The 24,569-nt window shown below is 47.7% G+C and overlaps 1 protein-coding gene across 3 annotated transcripts in view; it reads right to left on the bottom strand.

Moving 5' to 3' along the window:
• The window catches only part of PALS2 (protein associated with LIN7 2, MAGUK p55 family member), a 63,714-nt gene that overhangs the window by 15,291 nt on the left and 23,854 nt on the right, over nt 1-24,569 (bottom strand). For all 3 annotated transcript variants that reach the window (XM_051963186.1, XM_051963183.1, XM_051963184.1), the window contains 3 exons: nt 11,838-11,968; nt 7,021-7,173; nt 52-204 (listed from right to left, as the gene is read on the bottom strand). In XM_051963186.1, the coding sequence (XP_051819146.1) occupies nt 52-204; nt 7,021-7,173; nt 11,838-11,954 (423 nt within the window). In that variant the 5' untranslated portion in view covers nt 11,955-11,968. The remainder of the gene's footprint in view (nt 1-51; nt 205-7,020; nt 7,174-11,837; nt 11,969-24,569) is intronic.

Raw genomic sequence — 24,569 nt, 5'->3', positions numbered from 1 at the left:
GCAGCCCCAGCACTCACGCCAAGGGGAGCCGAGCTCCGATCCCTGGCTTACCAAGGGCTCGCCCGCTTTCTTGTGGATCCCGAGGATACGAATGGCGTCCACCGGCAGCAGCTGATTGTTCACCGAGGAGTGATTCATTTCCGGGCTCGATGGGGGCGAGTCATAACACTTGGATGCCACGATGTCATGGGCCTCTAAGAGAGACTACGAGGGCAGATCAGAGAGGGGTTAGAGCGAGGGGCCGCCCGCCACAGCCCCGGACACCCCCCCTCCCCCGGGCCCGACCCCGAGGCCGGAGCCACGTTCCCAACAAGGGCACGCGGGGAGGGGCCGGATCCAGCTGCCCAGCATGGCCCCGGACACCCCCCGTGGGCCCAACCCCGAGGCCGGAGCCACGTTCCCAACAAGGGCACTGCGGGGAGGGCACCGGCTGCCTGGCGCAACCCCACGTGGTTCCCGAGACGTGTGCCGGGCAGAGGGCTCAGGGCCTGCTCCCGCCGGACGCAGCCAGAGCTGCAGCCTCCCAGGCTCCCGGCCCCCGGCCAGGCTCACCCTCACACTTGTAGAACAACAGCCCAGTGGCTGGAGGTTGGAGCAGGGCCTCCTTTGGGGCCCTCCCAGACTGGCCTCCCCAGACTCCAAGGCCCTGCCCGGGCCGTAAATCCCCCCAACTCATCCTCACCGTCCGGAGCGCTGCCCCCGGGTAAGGCCCAAATCTAAGGGCCTGCCCGCATCCTCCCTCCCCGCCAGAGGCCGCGGCGCCAGCCCTTCCCCGCCCGCTCCCTTTGCCCCGGCTCTGCCTTTGTGCCCAGACCAGGAGCCGCCCTCGGCCTCCCTGTTAGGCAGCGCTGCCGTAGCCAGGAGAAAGCAAAGGGACGAGGAGCGAGGGGCCCGAGAGCGGCTCCGGGAGCCCTGGGACCTCCGTCTGCGCCAGGGCCGTGAGCCCGACGCAGCCGTCCCCGAACTGCCGCCAAGGAGACGGAGCTTCTAGAGCAAGTGAGGGGCCGGTGCAGCCGCGCCCACGGGACGCGTCCCAGCAGAGGCCGAGGCCTGGGCGGCTCCGCCGGACCGTGAGGAGGGGAGTCTGGGTGAAGGCGCCAGAGGCCTCCTGGGAGGGCCCCGAGAGCCCCAGAGGGAGAATCCCTCCCAAATATCGTCTCGTTAGCCGAGTTCCTCCCTCAGGGATTTAAAGGCGGACCCCGTTTGAAGGAGGGACCAGAAGGAAGGAAGAAGCATCAGGGAGACCTCGCTTAGACGTAAGGGAAACATGGTCCCCAAGCAGCCATCACTGACCTGAAGACTTCAGACTCGTATGCACACGGGTCACTTGGGGAGAGTCAGAGACTCAGGTACACCCGGGGCCAGACTTGGAAGGGCTAGTGGGGGCCAGGCCAGGGCGAGGAAGGCCCAAGAGCTAATGTGAATCCAGGCACTTTTAGCCCTGTGGCTCTGGGCAAGTCACTTTAATCACCGCCTGCCTCAGTTTCCCCACTTGCAAAATGGGGATAATTATAGCACCTACCTCACAGTGTTGCTGATGAAGGGCAAATGAAATATATTTGTAAGGCGCTTTGCCAGCCCACGGTGCTATATAAATGCTATTATTATTATTATTTATTATTATTATTATTATTATGTAACCTGTGAAGTCTCTTCCAACTCAGACGTCCCTTTTAAGACTCTAAGGGAAATGGCAGGTAGCCCCCCTAAAAACAATCGTGTCGTGTTAAAATTGTTCCCGAAGGCTGCAAGCGAAGAGAGAGCCTGACCTCTTGTGAAAAGAACGGTTTTGTTTTGGCAGAAAGTCACGCTGTAAAATCGCAGGATTTAGAAGAAGTGATTGGGGGTAAATTAGCCACCGATGAGCAGCGAAGTGGGAGGAAGGAAGCGAGCTGCCAGAGAAATCCTTGCCTAAAGCCCCCACTATGTGAGCAGCAGAGAAGAGCTCTGCTTTGTGGCCTTCTTCTCCACGGAGCAGGCCCAGGGAGGGTCAACTGAGGTAGGCAAGCAGAGTGGACACTGGTGACGCTGTAAACACTCGAGGCTCTGGAGAGGCAGAAATAGCAGCGTCAAGTTTACAGGAAACTAAAAATAAATGGGTGCTATCTGATTTGTAAGATATTAAAAAAAGAGAAGAAAAAGATTTTCTCTGAGAAAGGAAAGGAGGGCAGTCAAGTGACTCCTGGCCGATGGAGCGTAAACAGGGAGCGTTTCCCAGTTAGAGCAGCCTTCAATATGCAGGACCTCGGTTGGACGTGAGAATTTAAACAGTGTTTTAGGGTTGGAAAGCTGAGTTTTGAAGAAAAAGCGGACACTGAATGTGACTTCCATTTCTAGCAAAAGTCCGAAAATCCTGATTAAGAGAAATCTTGGGAACACCTAGAAAAGGAAGCGCCCAAGTTGGGGCAGGGCAGCCTGCTGAGCCTCAGGACGAGCCTGGCAGCTGGGCCAAGTGCCCGGCGAAGGCCTGCCCAGCTCTGTGACAAGGCGCTTGGTCGCTCCCCTCCCTTTGTCCTGTGGCAAAGATGGAGAGATGCAGAGCAGGGGGGACTGCAAGCGGATGGAACTCGTCGGGAGGCCATTGCCCTTGGAGGGAGATTGCCAACGGGCGCCACGGGGATCGGGGCCGGGCCAAGGCTGCCGTTTAACATCTTCCCCAATGCTCTGGATGAGGCACAGAGGCCACGCTCACGAAACTTGGACGACACAAAACTAAGAAGAAACTAACATGCTGACGAGCCAGATTTTTAAAAGCTCCAGAAACTGGGCTAAATCGAGGGAAAGAAACTGAAAAAGGATGTAGAGTCTTAGAACAGTCAGGTTAAAAAATAACTTCAAACAGAAGTCTGGCTTTAAAAAACCGGGAGCAAGCGCAGCAAGTCAGCGGCGCACGTTGTAAGCGGGGGCTGGGTCCTGGGGGGCCGGGTCCTGGGGGGCTCCCCCACTGCCTTCTGCTGTGGCCACCACACACCCGGGCTCTCCATTTCAGGAAGGCCACCGCCAAGCATGAAATTGCCAGAGGGACACCGGGACAGGGAAGGAAACGGGCAGACAGCCTAGAGCCAACGCCCGTTAGGAGCGAGGACACTGATGTCAGAGAACAGGCCGGGAGGCAAAGAGAAGGGAAAGGACAGACTCACAACCGGGGGGAGGGCCCCGGTTCAGGCAGAGAGCCCGACAGCCACAAGTGCAGGGTTCTGTGAATGAGAGGAAAGAGACGGCCACCAGGCTTCCCGGGTTTGGGGAAGAGCAGGTGAGGTGAGATTTAGGGGCGCTGAGTTGGAGCTGACAGCGGGACACCCAACGGGAGAAGCAACTGAAGGCACTGCGTGCAGACAGAGGCCTGGGGAGAGCCCGGCCCCGGGGAAGGAAGGAGATGGCCAGAGCCGACCACCTGGCTGCTGGTGCTCCCTCAGAGCCAGTGCTCCCCCAGAGCCGGCGCTCCCCCAGAGCCAGTGCTCCCCCAGAGCCTTCTGCCTGGCTGCCGGCGCTCCCCCAGAGCCGGCGCTCCCCCAGAGCCGGCGCTCCCCCAGAGCCAGTGCTCCCCCAGAGCCATTGCTCCCCCAGAGCCGTCGCTCCCCCAGAGCCGGCGGTCCCCCAGAGCCTTCTGCCTGGCTGCCAGGGTTCCCCCAGAGCCAGTGCTCCCCCAGAGCCAGTGTTCCCCCAGAGCCAGTGCTCCCTCAGAGCCAGTGCTCCCCCAGAGCCAGTGCTCCCTCAGAGCCAGTGCTCCCCCAGAACCAGTGCTCCCCCAGAGCCGGCGCTCCCCCAGAGCCGGCGGTTCCCCAGAGCCTTCTGCCTGGCTGCCAGGGTTCCCCCAGAACCAGTGCTCCCCCAGAGCCGGTGCTCCCCCAGAGCCGTGCTCCCCCAGAGCCAGCTCCTGGCTCCCTTCAGTTCCACCTTCCCCTAGGGGCCTCCCCAAAGCTCCTTCACTCAGTGCCTTTCCTTGAGCATCTCCATTTTCCCCGTCTGTGTGTAGCGCTGTGTCCCCCAATAGACTGTGAGGTCCGCGGCTCTCTTTGCCCTTTTCTGTATAACCAGCACTGGGCAAACAGCAAGCACTTAATAAACACTTAATGCCTGAGGCGCAGGCAGCACCCTAAGTCCTGAAGGACGCCCACAGCCGGACATTCTCTCTAAGTCGCACGGCACAAATCACTCATTAATTCAGCCCCGGGACTCCCCATGCCATTCCCTCTGCATTCAGCAGTCCCTCCCACTGCCTTTTCCCCTCCCTGCACATTACTGGGGATTGACCCTCCAACTCGTGGTTGCCCAACCAGCTCCTCCGGGCGCTTCAGCCGCAGCAGACGCCCTGAACAAACCCCGTATTTACTGGCGTGACCTTTTGCTTCAGTCTCCGGGGGCACAGAGGGCCATCGGTCAGGGGGAGTCCAAGACGTTACAGAAAACATGACTGGCCGGTCATTTCCTGCCAGCCTGTGAGTGAAAGGTGGGCAGAGCCCGGTCTGGGAGCCACGTCATCCTCCCGAGGTCAGATCCGCCCCAGACACTGCCCCGGGCACCTCGTCTGCCCCCATGCCCTCACCTGTAAAATGAACTAGAGAAGGGAGTTCTCTCCGGGCTCTGCCAAGACCCCCCAGTGGGGCACAAAGAGTCAGACACTTTGGGAAATGACCAGACCACAGTTAGGGGGAAGCACAAGCTTCTCTCTAGGTCTCAAGGGTCCAACCCTGGCGACACAATCTTCAGGCACTAACGGGTCAGTGTGATGGGTGTGAAGGAGATCTTGTTCACAGAATCTAGTAACGGAACTGATCTAGGGAGAGACCCTCGTCGCTCTGCCCAAGGAAAGCTTTGTGCCGCAGGACAGTGACTCGGGAAGGAGGAGAGCGTGCTTTTTTTCATGTTTGCCTTTTACAAATACAATAAATGCTTATGTCAGTTGTTCAGTGAACATTTATTAAGCACCTACTGGGTGCCAAACACTGTGCTAAAGGGAAGCTGGGAAAAAGCAAACTCGGCCCCTCCCTTCACGGCACTCCCCGTGGGATGGGGGCGACCTGAAACTAACTGGGCAGAGACAAGGTTTCTCCCCAGGAGGCCAGCAGGAGAGGGCCCTGCTGGGTGTGGGTACCAGGTGGGCATCTAGGGGAGGGCTCTGCCAGGCGCAGGGCACCAGGAGGCCATGTAGGAGAGGCCCTGCCGGGCGTGGGTACCTGGTGGGCATCTAAGAGAAGGCCCTGTTGGGCATGGGTACTAGGAGGCCATGTAGGAGAGGGCCCTGCCAGGTGTGGGTACCAGGTGGGCGTCTAGGGGAGGGCCCTGTTGGGCGTGGGTACCAAGTGGGCATCTAAGAGAGGGCTCTGCTGGGCGTGGGACACCAGGAGGCCATGTAGGAGAGGGCTCTGGCTCTGTCAGGCGCAGGGCGCCGGGAGGGTGTCTAGGGGAGGATTCTGCCATGCATGTGATACCAGGAGGCCCACCTTCCCTACGGGGCAGAGCAGAGACAGGAGGTGAGCAACGGCCGGTCATGGGGGGCAGTGGGTGACCAGTGGGGCAGCACTGCAGGAGGCCGGAAAGGTGACGCCCACGGAGCAGGGCCAGGGGAAGTAGTTTATGAACCGCAGTGCAGTTAAAAAGACAAAACAAAAAGCAAAGCCTCCGGCAGAGAGGGGGCAGACCCCCTGCGGGTCCCTTGTCTCCATCATGCCCCACCCTCTGGGATCCCTTTTGGGGTTCTCTGGGCAGAGCTACCACAGTGCTCGCCATTTCCTTCTCCAGCTCACTTTACAGATGAGAAAACTGAGGCAGATGGGGGGAGGGGGGAAGAGAAGTGACGCCCAGGGCCACACCGCCGGGAAGTGTCTGAGGCCGGATTTGAACTCGGGAAGAGTGGCCCTGGCTCCAGCCTGGCGCTCTCACCACTGTACCATCCGGCTGCGCTGACGTATCAAACACCCCCCACGATCATTTTTTAGTTCTGCATGAACATATTTCTTCTCTTGGTGGCCAGTTAAGGCCACTGGGGGACCCCACAATAACCAAGCCAAGCAGCTTCAGAAACCCAGGCAGCCCACTTAGTTTTGTGCCGTCCTTGGGCCACAAGCCACACACTAATCTCCACCTGCCAGTTCAGAAATGTGTCTCTGGTCCCAAGATGAAAAAAGGAAAACCTCTGAGCAGTGAGGGGAGAATGACCTCAGGGCCCCTCTTTCATAGTAGCTAAGTGGGACCACCCTTCCACATAAAAGACCCTGTAACTATTATCATGAATTTTATAGAAAGACTAAGACAAATCCAACTAGAAATATTTTAAGGCAAAAATAAATCGAAAACAGAGGCCAAAAGGTAACTGATTTCCTTCTTTGAATAATATCAATCATCACAAGGATTTCAAATTTTAAGTAGTCAAATTTGGAATATGATTCATATATGGTTCTTGTATGGAGGATTTGTTTACGAAAAAATAAAATATTCAAAAAATAAAAGGTTATTTAAATAACCCTATATGAGAACAAAAAATTGAAATAAAACACCAAGAGGGATTTAGAAGTGAATTATAACAACATTCAAAGGAAAATTAATTTCAGTATTACATAAACTCATAGGGAAAGAAGAGAACCTTCTTTCTCATTCCTTTCTAGGACTCATACATGATTTTTTGATATTTAAACCGAGACCAAAAAGAGAGAAAAAGGAAAAAATAAACGTATATTTATAATAACGTAACAGCAGCATAGTGTTTGATAGACCCAAAGTTTTCACTTGCTTGAGAAAGGATTTACTATAGAAACTACTGAGAACACTGAAAACCAATCTGGCAGAAACTAGGTCTAGATCAACATCTCACACTATACACCAAGATAAAAGTCAAGGGAATATATGACAGAAATGAAATATGATATCATGAGCAAATTAAAGTCACTGTTTTTCCCTTTTTTGACCCTTTTTTTTGAAGGGTCTTTAAATCAAGCCCTTTGGAAATTTAATTGGTAAATGAGTCACATGGCCAAAGGCAAGAGGTGGCTAAAGAAGAAAGGCATGATGGGAAAAGGTTACCTGAAAGTGAGGCTCCTTGAGAATGCTGACCAGCTCTGCAACATTTTCATCTACGTTTATTAACGGGCTGATGTCTTCAAGAATTTCATTCACTAGTTCCAAGTTATTATCACTGACAGCTTCAAGTTTAGAATCTTCGAGTCTCTCGTGAGCCTGAAATCACGACAAATTTCTATTAACAGCAGTCTTACTTTTCATTCTTTCTGATCCAATTAATGTTTTCTTCTTGATTTATTAATGTTCCAGAAAGATTTTTTTACAAACCACACTATTTTGACATTTGACTCGCATAAGCGAAATTTCGGTTTGTTATACACACGCACACAGATTTTCCACCAATAGTTGTTCGAGCTGTATCAGACTTATAATTCACACTCTAATCCCGTTTCTAAAATGCAAATTTTGTAATGAACTCAGAGATCTAAAAAAGCTGGCTGCAACTCCTTTCGGAAATAGTTTTAACCGAATGCTAATTAAGGAGGCCGTATTCTCACCAGAATTTACTAATCTTTCTAGCTTAAAGATGCAATAAATATTAATGCTGCAACTTCAAAATTAGGCTTACTATGTATCCATCAAGAAAACATGTGTCAGGAATGGTTTCTGAGGTAACTGATTTTTTCTCTTTTTAAAAAATAGCTCGATTATATTTCCTTCTCCACCCATCTTATGGGAAAATATGGAGATGAAATCGTAATAAGGGAGCGAAGGCACCTCCGGCCAGACGGAACGCACACGTAATGAACTGTGCTAATGCTGCAGTAATTCACCGCAGATTGGGGCCGGAAAGGCAGAAGCCACGGCAGGGCTCAAATGAAGAGGGATGCCCGCTCTGCCACGGCCGGTGAAGCGACAGAGGAAAAACGAGCGCATGTGAAGGACAAAAAGCAGCCACACGGACAGACTCGAGCAGCCCCAAGCTCGAGATGGGGAAATGAGACCCGGCGTTAGTTCTATCAAGTGTCGCGTTCACTCAGCACAACCGCATCTCGGCGGCTTCTGCGCCGGAAGAAGCCTCCCGAACATGGATTAAAAATGACAGCGGATCCGCTCGTGTGCGCACTTGTCTGAGCTCGGCCCAAACTTCAGCTGGTCTTGCTATCTTGTCCCCGGTACAGTCTGCCAGAATAACTAGGGCAGGGGTGTTAAACACATTCCCAGGCGCGGCCCGACTCGATTAAAATGCGATCGAAGAATATTGAACAAAATAAACAAGAACAGAACAAACCACAGAGAGGGTTACGTGTTAAAACTGAGTCACCGGGATGCTACGGATGGATTGGTACGTGCTGCGTGCCCCCTCCCCCATTTCTGTTTGCGTTGGATGCCTCCGCTGTAAGGGAACAAACAGAAACTACCAACTGCTGAGCACATGCTTAAAGGGAATTTTAGTTTGGTCAAAAATGGGAGAAATGGTAGATCATCAAGAGAAAGCAAAAACCTGGGAAAAGACAAATAGCAGCCATCGTTTTTATAAAAACTCCTTCTCTCCTCATTTCTATCTATATATTTTTTTAAAAGTGATAATAAAAATAAGGAAAAAATTACACCCAAGTGTCATGTAATTGGGAGGGGGGAGCAGAGGGTGTGGGATGGGGAGGGAAGGAGGAAAGGAGAGAGAGGGAAGGAAGTGGGGAGGAAGGGAGGGAGAGAGAGAGACAGAGACAAAGAGAGAGACAGAGACAGAGACAGAGACAGAGAGAGATAACAAACCCAACACCTTGAGAGTTCAGGGAAGTTTCTCCTAAGGTAAAGGGTAAACCAGGCAAAGACTTGTGGGATATGCCCAGTCGGCTTGGCCATTCCTCCGGACAGAGGCAGGCAACATCGACCCAACTGAGCCTTACTCAGCGCCTCCCCCCAGGGATCTTGCCACAACTTACAAAAAGCTACCAAATCGTCCTTCGGTCAGGAAGAGAATGGTCTGCATGGGAGAAATCACCCAGAGAAGAGGCTCTCCTGCGTCCTCGGTCCTCTGAGCCCTCCCCACGCCCCGGGGGGCTGCGTGGCCCTTCCCCACACAGGGAGGTCCTCCCTGGTCCTGCCTCTGGAGCATCCTAGGCCCCAGGCCTCCAGGGCCGGGCTCAGCGGCAGCCTAAGCTAAGTGAGAGCGGAGCAGGGAGGGAGGCGGGGCTTATGGGGGACAGGGTCTGGGGCAGTGGGAGCAGCCCCTGGGTTCCAATCTACGCAACCTTGGTGGTGGGCCTCAATGGCAGCCAAGGTCTCTCCTGCTCTCAACTAATGGTCTTCCGAGATTTCATCTGGGGCTGGAAAGGGAGGAAGGGGATGGAGAAGGTGAAGAATTCTCCCACTTTCTTGCCCAAATTCCATCTTTAAAAAGAAAGAATTCACCAAAAATCCCCAGTCTCTTCTGCCCTTTTAGGATCATGTAAAGTCCAGTCTCTAATTCAAAGCAAGGATTAAGTCCCACGGAGCGAGCACTTGCTGTCTGCTTTTGGAAGAGCCAGCCTGTGCATCTCTGGAGTTCCTTCCTCCTTCCCTTTGTTGGAGCTCACAGCCCTCAAGGTCCTCTCTGATCCAGGGTTGGATGATCCCTCCCTCCCATTTCCTTTTCCTTTGGCCATCTTCCCCCTTTTTCTGGCCCCCATGACCCTTCTCCTTCCTCTGCTGCCTCTTCTCCAACCCCACCCCCCCCGCCCCCGCTCCTTCTCACCTGCTGCTCTGTCAGCCTTGATGCTTTGGGGGACCCCCAGGGCTCTGTTCTGGCTCCTCTCCCCTAGATTCTCCCCTGGTGACCTCCTACCTTCCTACAGATTCTCCAGCGCTGTCAAACCTAGCTTCTCTCCAGAGACCCAGGCGGACCCTACGCTCTGAGTTAGATGGAGGCCGTCTCACGCTCAACAGACCCCATGAAGACCCCATTTTCTTACCTATTTCTTCTCCTCTTAAAGGAGATAGTCTGTCCCACCCCCATCAACCCTCTAAACTCTCCCCCCACCCCCGCCAGCTGCTCAAGCCCCGTCAAGCCTCCGTCCTTCCTTTTCCCGTTACCATGGCCGCCCCTCAGGTCGGGAGAGCTCAGCGGTCACCTCCAGCCTCAGTCTCTCCCTCTCTCCTCCGTCTTCCGCACAATTACCCCAAAAGTTTCCTGAACCACAAGTCTGTCCTTGTTACTCTCCTGCTCCAGAGTCCTCAGTGATCCCCTCTCGTCCTCATTATGAATAAAATCAACCCAAACGCAGCTTTGCAGGACCCCTCCCGAGCCTGCCTCCGGCCCCTTTTTGGGAATCACTTAACAAAAAGGATGGACCGGGGCCGACCACACAGGGGCTGGTGCACAGCTTGGCTGCCATCCCTGCACTGGACTTGTCCCCATCTCCTCCCGGCATCCTTCCTGCCCGGCTTCTCCCTCCCTCTGCCGGGGGCTACGAATGCCAAGGCCGCGAGCCCCCCAAAGGGCTCTGGCCCCCAGCTCTCCTCCTCCACTCTGGGCTCGGTCAGCGTCCACCTGCTTTTCCGTCTCAGAGACACAGCCCAAGTGCAGGAATGACGCATAACCCATAAAAGCCCAAATCCCAAGGCCCAGAACAAAGTTAACAAAAGAATCTCAAAGCCAATGAAAACATTTGTTGGGGATTTTGGGGAACCCCAAAGATGTCGGCTTGTGGATGAGCTCGTTTCCGAGCTTCCTGCTTTGGGATCTGGACTCACTGACTGACTTTGGATTGAGCCTCTTTCTGAACTGGGGAATTCTCGGACTGCAGGCTTAGACCGGCGAAGGGTCTCGGGGGACGTTGTGTCCACTCAAAGTCGGGTCCGGCGGCAAAGCCGGGATTCGGATCCAGGCCTCCGGGGCCAAAACCCAGCGCGCTCTCCACCGGGCCACGGCCCGTTAGCAGCCGTGTTTGTGCAGAGGAGCGCTTACTGCATGCCGGCAGCCAGGTGGAAGAGGGAGCTAACGTCCCCGGAGGAGAACGGAGGGGGCAGGAATGAGGAAAACCGGCCGAGAAAACGTCCAAGGAAAACTGACGTACAACGAGACCTCAGAGGCAAGAGAAGCAGCGCGAGGACGGGCGGCTGCTGGGCAGCAGAGAGCCAGAAGGACTCCTTCTTCAAAACATTAGTCATTAGAGGGATCAATGAAAGGACTCAGGACCCCCACCCCCACCCAAGGCTGGCTTCAGGAGCGCTCCAAGGATGAGGAAGCCGCCCCCAACCAGAAACAATGGAGGTTCCAGGTAGTCCGAGAGGAACATGGCGGGCGTTTGGCTAGAGATACTGCACGTAGTAATGATTCCTTACAGAAAGGGGCGGCAAGCCTTTGGCTGACTGTCAGGATATTACCTGCCCATCATCACAGAGCATCAGAACCCTTCGTGGAGAGGATCAAGGCTCTGAGCCGGTGGGCGGCCCTTCATGGGACCCAGAATCCTGGGACTAAACCTGCGTTCTCTGCTCAGCTCCCAGACTCCATCGGGGAGACACTTAAGGGGCTGGGCCCGGGGGCCGGGGAAGAAGCCACCTAACCCGAGGCTCAGCTTTCTCATTTATAAAGTCAGTCAGAGGACTGGAAGAAATGATTTCTGCGGCCCCTTCCTGGATGCTGCTGGGATTTCTCTAACCAGAGGAAGGCAGAGCGGGAACCGTAAAGTTCTGTTTTTAATGTAAGAAGAAAAAGAAAATTGGTTTGCACTGAACACTTTAGGATGTTACCCTAAGACAGGGAGTACCATTTGCTGGCTAAAACACTACCACCCCAGCCTCCGTCTGCCCCGGTAAGCTCCGAAGCAGCGCTGCCCTTCCAAAGCAGAGCTTCCCCCAAGTTCCCGTGCTTGGCCCACGAACAAAGCCCCTACCTTTGCGAGGGATTTCACGATCGGGTTCTCCATGATGCCCTTGAGGAAGATGAGGTCTATTTCTCCCGCCCCTGTAGACGAGGGCAGCTCGGTGAGGTTGTCCAGTACCTGCTGCATCGCTGCTGCTGCTGCTGTTAAAGGGAAAAAAAGAGGGAAAAATGAAATGACAACTGACTGTGGGCCAGAGTCAACTTCCGTTAAAGCCCGAGGCCGTTCTCCCAAGTGTCTGTCCCTCTAAAAGAGCTGGTGAAGCTGAGGACTGAACGCACAAAACACAACATTGTAGCCGGTCAACAAAGCACCTACTATTCGCCAGGCTTTGTGCTAACGATTGGGAATACAAATGGCAAAAGATAGTCCCTCACCGAGCTCTATAATGGATAAACAGAAATAATCACCCAAGGGAAGGCACTAGAATTAAGGGGCACCAGAAGAGGCTTCTTGCACAAAGGGAGGGGAGGGTTGACTAGGCTCTCAAGGTAGCCCAGGGGAGCAGGAGGCCGAGAGGAGGGGGAAACGGCATGAGGGGCAGCCAGAGAAAACGCCAGAGTTGGGAGGTGGCGGCTTTGGTTTGAGAATAGCCAGGCCACGTTACTAGGTCAAGGATGTTCACAATAAGCACTGGTTTGAGGAAAAAAAAGAAAAAAAGGCACAGCGAAAATAATTGCTGCTGGCAGGCCAGTCCCACCCTTCTCAGGTCAGTCAAAGATCTATTAAGCACCTACTATGTGCTTTAAACACCTTCAAGAGCTAATAAATGCTGGGCCTCCTCTTTATCATCTGCTGCAAAAACAGCCTAGGAACTGTAGAAGCTCCTCCAGACTCAGTCCCAGAGACTTTCTGGCTCAGTCACCACACCTGGCCTGGCTGCCGCTGGCTCTCGCCTCTCCCCCCGGGCCCAGCACAGACCAGGCCGGCCACCGACACTTGCCGTCTGACGGCACTTTCAGCCATGGCACGTATCACCCTAGCTGGGAATGTGGCCTCTGGGGAACCTCGTGGGGAACGTGGGGAACGCGGCCTCGTGGGGAACGTGGGGAACGCGGCCTCGTGGGGAACGTGGGGAACGCGGCCTCGTGGGGAACGTGGGGAACGCGGCCTCATGGGGAACGTGGGGAACGCGGCCTCGTGGGGAACGGGGGAACGCGGCCTCGTGGGGAACGTGGGGAACGCGGCCTCGTGGGGAACGGGGGAACGCGGCCTCGTGGGGAACGTGGGGAACGTGGCCTCGTGGGGAACGTGGGGAACGTGGGGAACGGGGGAACGCGGCCTCGTGGGGAACGCGGCCTCGTGGGGAACGTGAGCTCCCTGGGACTAGCTCGTGTCCTGCCGTTGTAAGGTGTGTTGCCAGAGTCAAGCTCGGATTCCAGCAAAGGGCAGACGTGTGATGCTTGTGACTGACCGACGGTCTGAGCATCGTTTGTCCAGGACTGCGGCCAGCCTGGGTTTTCCCTCTCCCCTCCCGTGGGATCCTGACCATCTGCAGACCAGGAGAGCTCCCAGGGTCCACAACACAAAAGGGCTCTGGGAGAAACCACCAGCGAGCCTAAAGCAATCTCTCCTCCAAGCCTCCCCCACGAATGTCTCTATGTCGACTCTCAATGGAGCACAGAGAGGGAGGTCAGCGTGGGCAGATGAGAGAACATGCGTCAAGAGGCAGAGGGAGCCCCTGAGCCCGGTCTGGCTCAGAGGCGATCTGGGAAAACGTCTCCTCTCCAATCTGTAAAATGGGGTCAGCTTTCCAAGGTGTCAACTCGGAAGCTATTAAGAAATAGCAAGCTCCCACAGAGCAAAGCACTGCCTACATTACTCATGAAAGCTTCACAATAACCTGCAAGGTGGGTGTTATTATCCCCATTTTAGAAATGAGGAAACTGAGGCAGCCAGAGGGTCACAGATCTGAGGTCGGGTCTTACAGACTCCAAATTTAGCATTCCAGGCCCTATCCCTGACCTTCACGACTACATTTGCAAACATTTACCCCATCTTTAGAAAATCTCTGAAAACCCAAAATGCAGTTGGAAAGTAGAACTTTCCAATTTTATTCCCAATGAATGGTCTCCCCGGGCAAAGCAGCACGACCACAGCAGGGCCCTTCACCGAGAGACGGGAAGGCAGGAATTTACAGGCCTTCCTACATAGAAACAGACCACAAAGTTGCATTCCAGTTTTCTACAATAGATTTCATTATGTAAGGCAAATTTTACCGAGTACTTGGAATTTAACCACCTACATTGTTTCATAATGCTTCTTAAAAATCCTATTCCACAAAATATTTTCTGTTCCCCTTTAAAAGGCAAAAAATGCGTATTTAAAGGTTTTATTGTAGCTAATAAATTAGTTGGTATCTATGTGGGTTTATGGACTATTTTTAATATAAAAAGGCTTCTGTAACTAATATTTTATGGTGGTTTTGCTCACATTTACTTTGATAAAGTGAATTCCCCTTGAATACATGAGTAGGAGAAATGTGACAGTCGTTATGCTTTTTGAAGTTGCCAGCAATTACTTCTGTTCTTTTAGTTCATATGACAGTAAGCAACAAGCTTTTTAAAAAAATATATAAATAAACCAAATTTGTGTTACCTACTTTATTTACAGAATCCAACAAAACAAAATTCAATCCTACAGGATGCGGGAGAGCCTTTGAGAACGACTGTAAAAGACTGCATTTAAATTGTACATGTAAACACACAAACACATGCATTTACATAATCTAATTTGCAACTGTAGAACAGGCTCCATGATTCTATAATATGAATGTGTTGAACACCATATAATATAGTATAAAAGAAGGAACCTATTGGAATTTTGGTTAAAACGGCATTAGCATATTTTATTTGGAAGATTTGTTTTTTCTTTTTTCCAGTTTACACCTGATATGACCATATGGGTTTCCAGAATAACATTGGGATTAATCCAAAATGCTATCAAACCCATGACAAAATAAAGTTTAATTAATATGGCACTGAATGAGCAAATTAATTTAGGCAGAATTATCATTTTTATTATACTGACTCAACCTACCCATGAACAAAATTTCTTCAACTGTTTAGATCTGATTTTATGTGAAATGTGTTTTGTAATAGTGTTCATATCGTTCCTGGATTTGTCTTGGATGTATTTTATACTGTCCAGTTATTTTAAGTATTTCTCCATTTCTTCCTGCTGGACTTTATTGGTAATATATAGAAATGGTGATGATTTGTATAGGTTGATTTTTTACGTTGCAAGTTTGCTAATTATTTCAATTCTTTTTAGTTGATTTTCTAAGTATAACATCATATCTACAAAGTGATAATTTTATTTTCTCATTGCCTATTCTAATTCCTTCAAATTCTTTCTTCTCATTGCCACAGTAAGCATTTCTAGTATAAAATTTGAGTGGTAATAATGGGCATCCTGATTTTCCCACAGAAAGTTCTAGTTTATCTACATTGCACTCATGATGCTTGCTTGATGACTGTAGAAAGATACTACTTAAAATTTTAAGGAAAGTTCCATTTATTCTGTTGAATGAGTGTTGTATTTTATCAAAAGCTTTTCCTTCATCTATTGAGATAATCATGACTTTTGTTGTTTTTGTTATTCATGTTACCAATCATGCCGAGTTTTTCCAATACTGAACTAGCTTTGAATTCCTGGTATAAATCCCACCTGATCATAGTATGTGATCCTTGTGATATATCGCTAATCTCCTTGCTAGTATTTTACTTCAATTTTTCAAATCATTATTTATTAAGGAAATTGTTTGATGGTTTTCTTTCTCTATTTTGGTTCTTCTTGGTTTAGGTATCAGCACCATAATTGTGACACAAAAGGACTTTGATAGGACTACATTTGCTTAGTTTATATAATACTAGGATCAATGTTGGTAGAACTCATTTATGAATCCATCTGGGTCCTGAAGAATTTTTTCATAGGGAGCTCATTTATGGCTTGTCCAATTTCTTTTCTAAGACAGAATACTTAAATTACCCTATTTTCTCTTCTGTTAACCTGGATAATTTACATTTTTGTAACTACTTATCCATTTCACTTAGATTATTAGCTCTATGGCATATAATTGGGCAAGGGAGCTCCTGATTATTGTTTTAATTTCATTCTCACTGGTAGTGAATTTACCTTTTTTCTACTTTGAATATTGGTAATTTAGTTTTCTATTAAAAAAAAATCAAACAACTGTTTATTTTATCATTTCCCTCCATAAAAATAGCTCTTAGATTATTGTACATAGTAACATCAAGATGGTGTGATAATCAATCATGACAGACAGCTCTTATAATGATCTAAGACAATTCTAATAGATTTCCAACAGAAAATGCCATCCACATCCAGAAAAAGAACTATGTAGCCTGAATGCAGATCTAAGCAAACTATTTTTACTTTTTTTGTTTGTTTTTTTCTTTCTTGTGCTTTTCCCTTTTTGTTCTGACTCCTCTATGAGTAATATGGAAATATGTTTAAAATGAAACAGCTAATTTGATGGTTTTCAATTTCTATTCCTTTCAACTCTGCTAGTCCTTATTTTGATTTTCTGATTTGTTCTTTGACCCACTCGTACCTTATAATTATTTAGTTCCCAATTAATTTTTAATCTGTTTCCATAACCCTTTATTGAATGTAATTTTTATAGCATTGCTGTCTGAAAAGGATGCATTTAATATTTATGCTTTTCTGCATTTAGTTACAAAGGTTTTTTTCATGCCTAATACGTAGTTAATTTTTGTGAAGGTACTATGTGTAGATGTGAAAAAGATATGTTCCTTTTTATTCCCATTCAATTTTCTCTAGAGGACTATCACATCTCACTTTTCTAAAATTCTATTCTTTGCCTTAACTTCTAGTTCCAAGAGGGGAAAGTTTGAAGTCTCCCACTAGTATAATTTTCCTCTCTATTTCTTTTTGTAAATCATTTTAACTTTTCCTTTAAGAATCTAGATATTCTACCATCAGATACATATACGTTTAATAATCATGTGATATCATATAATTAACATTATCTATGGCCCAACTTCTTAAAACTGTGGGTCACGACCCCATATGGAATCATAGTAACAATGTCAGGGTTGCAAAATTATGATTTATGATCAGCAAACATTTGATTTGTATGTTTATCTATTTTAAAGTACCTATATACCCAGGATCATGTAAAAATTTGTAGGGTGAAAAGGGGCCACGAGTGCAAAAAGTTTAAGAAGCCCTGCTCTATGGTATCTTTTAACAAAATGTAGTTTCTGCTTATCTCTTAATTCAATCTATTTTTGGCTTTGCTTAATCATGACTTCTACTGCTGCTTTTTAAATCTTAGCTGAAGCAAAGCAGTTTCTGCTTCATCCCCTTATCTTTATTCTGTATGTTTATATTTCAATAAGTTTCTTAAACATAACATATTGTTGGATTCCAGATTTTAATTCATTCCACTCTGCTATCCACTTCTATTTTATGGGTGAGTTCATCCCATTCACATTCAGTTATGATTACTGTGTATTTCCTTCCATCCTATTCATTTTCATTCCCTCTCTCTCTTTTCCCTCTCTTCTCTTCCCCACTCCTCTTCTATCTCATCCATCTTCCAAATTCTGTTTTGCTTCTGACCACTATCTCTCCTGATCTACCCATTGTACTATCAATCTCCCCTGTTTTTCTTATCACCTTCCCCTCCTTCACTGTAGATTAAGGTAGATTTCTGCCCAACTGAGTGTATACATTACTATCTCTTTAAGTCATTTCCAATGAGAATAAGGTTCAAATGCTGTCCACAATCCTCTTATTTCCTCCTCCACTATAAAAGTTCTTCCTTTTGCATCTCTTATGTAAGATAATTTTCTCTATTCTTTCTCTCCTTTCTCCATTTTACCAGTATGTTCCTCTTTCTTAATTCCTTAATTTTTAGTTTTTTAAAATCACACCATCACGTCAACTCGCATCCTCTTCTCTTGTCTATACACAGAGTTCTCATTTAATGGAAGTAGACCATTCCAGACCTTCCCAACCCACTGTGGGGTTCTGCCAGACCTGATCCCTCCATGATTCTATGGCCTTTAATTTGGAGAGGCTTCAATGCCTGGAGCCCCAAAGAGCCAGAGTGGTTTCACTATCTTGAGGTCCTATGGCCCATCAGTCACAGAGTCAAATTTGTATAATGTGAAGTTAAATAAAGCAAATACTGTCTGTATACTCCTTCTAAATGCCCTAATAATAAAATTCTTACAAGTATCTTCCCATATAGGAACATAATTCATTTAACCTTATTGAATCCCTTGTGATTTCTCTTTCATGTTTACCTTTTGATGATTCTCTTGAATCTTGTATTTAAAAATCAAATTTTCTATTTAGCTCTGTTTTTATTATTATTATTATTATTAACAGGAATACCTGAAAGTCCTCTATTTCATTAAATAGCCATTTTCCCCATAAAGGATCATACTAAATTTTGCTGGATATTCCTGGCTATAATCTCCTAGCTCCTTTGTCATCTAGAATATCATATTCCAAGCCCTCTAATCCTTTAATCTGGAAACTGTTAAAACTTGCATTATCCTGACTTTGGCACCATGATATCTGAAATTCTTTCTAGGTGCTTACAATATTTTCTACTTGACCCATAAGATCTGGAATTTGACTATAATATTCCTGACAGTTCTTTTTTTGGAATTACTTTTAGGTAATCAAAAGATTCTTTTAATTTCTATTTTGCCTTCTGATTTTAGGATATCAGGGCAGTTTTTCCTTGATAATTTTTTTAAATAAAATGTCTAAGCTTTATTTTTTCCCCATGGCTTTCAGATAGTCCACTAATTCTTAAATTATCACTTGTAGATGTATTTTCCAGGTCAGTTGTTTTTCAATGAGATAGTTCATATATTTTTTCATTATTTTTTTTTGTTTGTTTCTTTATGTGTCATGTAGCCATTAGCTTCCAGTTGCTCAATTTTAATTTTTAAGGAAATTTTTCTTTAATGAGTTCTTGTACCTCTTTTCCCATTTGGTTAATTCTATTTTTTAAGGAGTTCTTGTCAGTGCCTCTTGTCATTTGGCCAATTCTATTTTTAAAGATTATTTTCTTCAATATTTTTGTGACTCCTTTAACAAGTTGACTTTTTCCATGATTTTCTTGCATCACTCCTTTCTTTTCCCAATTTTTCTTCTACTTTTCTTATTTAATTTTTAAAATCTTTTTTGAGCTCTTCCAGGAATTCTTTTTTAGGCTCGAGACCAATTCATATTTTTCTTTGAGGCTTTGGACATAGATTTCGATTTTTCTGCTTCTAAGTTTTTATTTTGATCATCCCTCTCATCATAGTAAAACTTTTTAATAAGTTCTCTTTCTGTTGTTTGCTCATTTCCAGCCTATTTCTTGACTTTTAACTTTATTGTTAAAGTTGGGCTCTGCTTCCAGGGTGGAGGAAGCACTGTCCCATGTTTCCGGTTTTTGGTGCTGCTATTTTCAGACCTAGTTCAGGATGGGGTCTGTAAGTTTTCCAAGGTGTCATGATCTAATGAGAGTCACTGCTTTAATGCATCTACAAAAACATCACTAGGAAAAATCAGTCTTTTCTTAACTATGAGTCAGAGAATAGACCTTCATGAAGAAAAAATTACAAATGTGGTACTATGGAGTCATTACAGACAAGGAGGATGCCTTTTGCAGTTATTATGTATTGCAAATAACTTGTAGGATTACCAATTTTGGTGATTTTAAGCTGGAAAAGTTTTGTATGAAAAATCAATACATCTAGGGTAAGAAAGAAAATCATCAATTTCCCCCAAAACTTGCATCAAATATTCCCAATAAGGCCTACAGGAATTAAGAGAAATTGAGAACAAGAACTATTCCCTCATAAGTGGTCCAAGGACAGAAGTCAACAGCTTGCAAAGTGAAACTACTTAGAAACAATTTGAGATTCTACCTCACATGCGACAAATTGACAAAGAGACCATAATATGCTAATAGTCATTGTCAGAGGGAAGACAAGCTCCAAGGAAACGGGCGACTCCACAGATCAGTCTCTTTGAGTCAAAGCTCCCACTACATGGTCTCTATTTCAAATAAGTCAAAGATGTACAGAAAAGTCCTAAATATAATAAAAATATTCATAATGCTGGAAACAAAGGGAGTACCTGGATTCTAAGGAATGGGTAAGTGGTACATGAATGCAATGGAATCTGCAAATAGGAGAAACTTAATAATGAGAATATTTGGCAGTCAGTCAACAAGTACATTTACTCAACATTTATGATGAGTAAGACTCTGCTAGCCTAAGGATACAGAGAGGGGCAAACAATTTCTATGCTCAGGGAATTGATAGTGTAATGAGGGCGATGCGATGTAAAGAGCGGGGTACCTACAAGATATACACAGAGATGGAGAAATCTGAAAGGGGAAGGCACTAATAGGAGAAGGAACCAGGAAAGGTCACCTGCAGAGTTGTGAAGGAGTCTGGGAAACTGAGGGGTGGCAGTAAAAAGGGGGGCAGCTAGGGCAAAGAAAGAGATAGGAGATGCAGGATACTGTGGGAGGAACTGCAAGGAGGTTACTGCAGCTGCATCATGGAGTGCAAGTAGGGAAGACATGCCCATATATCACAAAACATGTATAAAAAAGAGAAAGTAGAACAAGTATTTTTAAAAGTATGAAATATCCTGAGGGAAGTCAGGATTGACGAGAATGAAAGAGTGTAAAAGGGGATTTGAAGTTTAATATCCCCAACACTCTAAGATCTTGGCAACTGGTTCCATTACTTCCTGGCAAAAGAAGGAATAAGAAATGGAAGCTGGGTCAGAGTTTATATTCTTGGGCTGAAAGACTGTAGCAGGCAGGGACCGCAGTCATGAAATTAAAAGATGCCTGGTCCCTGAAAGGAAAGCCAGAGCAGATCTGGACAGCAGACGTAAAGACAGAAATAGCACGTTGCCGACAAAGGTCCCCATAGTCAAAGCTATAGTTTTTCCAGGAGCGACTCCACTAGCCGTGAGGGTTGGACTATATAAGGAAAGCTGAATGCTGCAGAACTGATGCTTTTGAATTCTGCTGGAGATTTTTCAGAGTCTTTTGGACAGCACGGAGATGCAATCAGTCAATGTTTAAAGAAATTAATTCAGACGATGCACTGGAAACTTCAGTGGAAACTTAAAATACCGAAGCTGAAACTTAGAATACTTTAACCACGTAATGAGAAGACAAGACTCGCTGGAAAAAACTGGTGGGAAAGACTGAGGGCAAAAGGAGAAGGGCACAGCAGAGGATGGTGGTCAGAGTCACTCCTGCTGAATGACTGAACATGTTCTAGCCCCTTTTCATTTCTTTCAGTAACTCTCGCATTTCCTTCTGGTTCAGGCAACATTTCAGAGCTGGCCGCTCCTTAAGGCATCTGTTCTACACGACCTTTTTACAATGTTGCGGCCAGAGAAGCAACAACGTGTCCCCAACAAACGTCCGAGATCCCAGCCTCGGACTCCTTCAGCTCCGCCATTCGGGAGTCCTTCCCCCTGCTGCAGATCCCGGCCATGCCTACCGACCAGGCTGCGGGGCTCCTGCTCGTGTTCTCAAAGCTGCCATCCACTTCATCCGGGGTCTCCGGAGGCCCCAGGGAGGGCCCTGGTCACCCGCCCGCGACCCCTCATCACACGCTGGGCCACACAAGTCCTTCTGACGTCCTTTAGTCCCATTCTTAGGATAAGCTCTAGAGGGGCACGAGGACCCAGTGGAGCAGAACCCTGGTGCAGGCTGCAGGAGGGCAGACTCATGGAGAAGGGGAAAACAGGCAGGCTGGAGACTATTCCTGCTCTTAAGTCAACAAGCACTTATTAAGCACCTACTCAATGCCACATGCTGGGCTAAGCACGGGGCTGAGAAGAAACAAGACTATGCACAAAAAATGGAAAAAAAACCCCTAAAATATCACGGTTATTCCTAAGAGGCTCAGAAAGCGCGTGTTTGGAATAAAAACATTTTTATAGTCAAAGGTTCTGATGATAAAGCCCTCATTTCTAAAATATAGAGAGAATGGATTCAAATTTATCAAGCCATTTCCCAGTGGATAAATGGTCAAAGGATATGAACAGACACTTTTCAGATGAAGAAATTAAAACCCTTTCTAGTTATATGAAAAGGTGCTCTAAATCACTACTGATCAGAGAAATGCAAATTACGACAACTCTGAGCTACCAATACACTCCTCTCAGATTGGCTAAGATGACAGGAAAAGACAATGTTGGAGGGGATGTGGGAAAACTGGGACAGTGATACATTGTTGGTGGAGTTGTGAATGGATCCAACCAACTGGAGAGCAGTTTGGAACTATGCTCAAAAAGTTATCAAACTGGGCACACCTTTAATCCATCAATGTCTCTATGGGCCTGTATCCCAAAGAGATACTCAAGAAGGGAAAGGGACCTGGATGTGCAAGAATGTTTGTAGCAGCCCTGTTTGTAGTGGCTAGAAGCTGGAAAATGAATGGATGCCCATCAATTGGAGAATGTTGGGTAAATTTCAATGTTATGGAATATTATTGCTCTGTAAGAAACGATCAGCAGGAGGATTTCAGAGATGCCTGGAGAGACTGACAGGAACTGATGCTGAGTGAAATGAGCAGAACCAGATCATTATACACGGTAACAAGACTATGTGATGATCAACTCTGATGGACATGGCTCTCTTCAACAATGAGATGATTCAGGCCAGTTCCAATGGTCTTGTGATGGAGAGTCATCTGCACCCAGAGAGAGGACTGTGGGAACTGAGTGTAGAGCACAACGTAACGTTCTCACTCTTTTTGTTGTTGTTTGCTTGCATTTTATTTTCTTTCTCATTTTTTACCTTTTGATCAGATTGTTCTCGTGCAGCAAAAGAACTGTATAAATACTATGCCTATATTGTATTTAACATATATTTTTACCATATTTAACAAATATTGGATTATATACCATCTAGAGGAAGGAGTTGGGGGAAGGGGGAGAAGCTTGGAACACAGTGTTTTACAAGGGTCAATGTTGAAAAATTATCTTTGCATGTGTTTCAAAAATAAAAAGCTTCAATTTAAAAAAAAGAAAAAAGAAAAAGCAGCCCCGAGAGGAGAAGAAACTCCGGGCAGCACAATTCAGCCAGACCAGGCTGCAGGAAGACACCAGCCACATGGACCACTCGGAGGCATCTGCTGCCTGGAAGCTAGCTCCGAACCCAGTCTTGGGGTGGAGGGAGATCCTTTTCCTCCCTCTATACTCGATTACTTGGGGATCCCATCAGCTAGCCAGGATTCAGTGATTATCTCTGTGCTGATGAGAAGCAGTCTATTTGTCTGGTTCCTACCTCTAGCTGCCCTATCAGGGCCTCTTGAACTGAATATCCCACAGAACCCAACATGGCCCAGAATCCTCATCCTTCCCCCTCATTTCTCCCCGCTACCTTTCCTTTCCCTGTGAACAGCACCATCCTCCTCCTCCCAGCCACCCCAGGAGGCATCTTCATTGCCATTCAGGTACCATCCCCTCTCACGCATGCTTACCCACGTATCCGTTCTGTTGCTAAGGCCTGTCAGTTCTGCTCTCTCTCCCGACACCCCACCACTTTGCTGCAGACCCCCAGCACCTTAGGCATGGAACACTGCAAAGACCTCCTGATTGGTTGGCGAGTCCCAATCTCTCCCCAAACCAGCCCATCCTCCAATCAACTAGCAAAGGCACCTTCCTAGAGAGCAGGTCATTTCCCTCCTCAATAAACTCCAGTGGTTCCCTACTGCCTACAGGAACAGAACATCTTCCGTTTGGTGCTCAAGGCTTTTCTTTCAAAGAATGGCTACTGGAAACCTCCCCCCACCCCCAAAAAAACCCACATGATAAACCTGAGAAAGGCTGCATTTCTTCCTAAAACTGTTCTTACCCGCGGATTATTTGCATGAAAGTCCTAAGCCAACTGGAACCAGTTTGTGGCCATCAAAAGTCAGACAAAGCTTTCCGAGATATTCTTCCATGAAGGTTAAGGGAGCTCAAACTCCTGGTTCAAACAGTAGCACCAAGGATTAGGGTTCTTAAGTATCTGCCTGATGATTGCATTGGCTTAGGAGACTCCCTGGGAATCAGCATCTGTTCCACAAATCACAGGCTTAGAACTGCTTAATAAGAATCACTGTCGGGTCAATAAACATATGCCAATTACTCTAACCACACTGCCCTCCGGTCTGTATGAAATCTGAGGGGCGCCCAGCTGTCCCATCGGGCTCCAGCAAAGCACAAAACGGGGAGGAAGCCGACTGCCCGTCCCCATGGTCTCCCCAGTGCCGGAGCAGGTCCCGCTCCTCAGAGCCCACCTCCACGAGGGCGCCCCTACGGATCGGGGGCGTGCCCGTCATCTGCTGTGGAGGGCCAACTACACTTTACTAGCATCGGTTTCCTTCTCCATTCTATGGATTTTATTTCTTTCTTCCTGAGGTCTACCAGGTGGGTCTATCTGGCACATCCAAGCTCCGGCAGCCCGCCACACTTGCCAAAGCCCTCGTGCCATTCCTGCTCCTGCTTCTGGCCCGTGGTGCTGACCGCCCCGTAAAGGCCATTCGGAACCACGCAAGGGTCATGGCTGAACTAGGAATCCAAAAAACCCAAATGGACGAAGCCCGTCCTAGCGTCCAGTCTCCGAGCTGTGGGAGGACGGCCAGCCTTGGGCCCGAGGCATCCGAGCACGTAGCCAGGAAAGACACAAACTGGACGATAAACTGAGCCCTGGAGTTAACCTGA

This window comes from Antechinus flavipes, chromosome 5 (genome assembly GCF_016432865.1).
Source record: "Antechinus flavipes isolate AdamAnt ecotype Samford, QLD, Australia chromosome 5, AdamAnt_v2, whole genome shotgun sequence".
Classification (NCBI taxonomy): domain Eukaryota; kingdom Metazoa; phylum Chordata; class Mammalia; order Dasyuromorphia; family Dasyuridae; genus Antechinus; species Antechinus flavipes.
The sequence above is the reverse complement of the archived record's forward strand: the minus strand, read 5'-3'. Positions and strand labels throughout refer to the sequence as shown.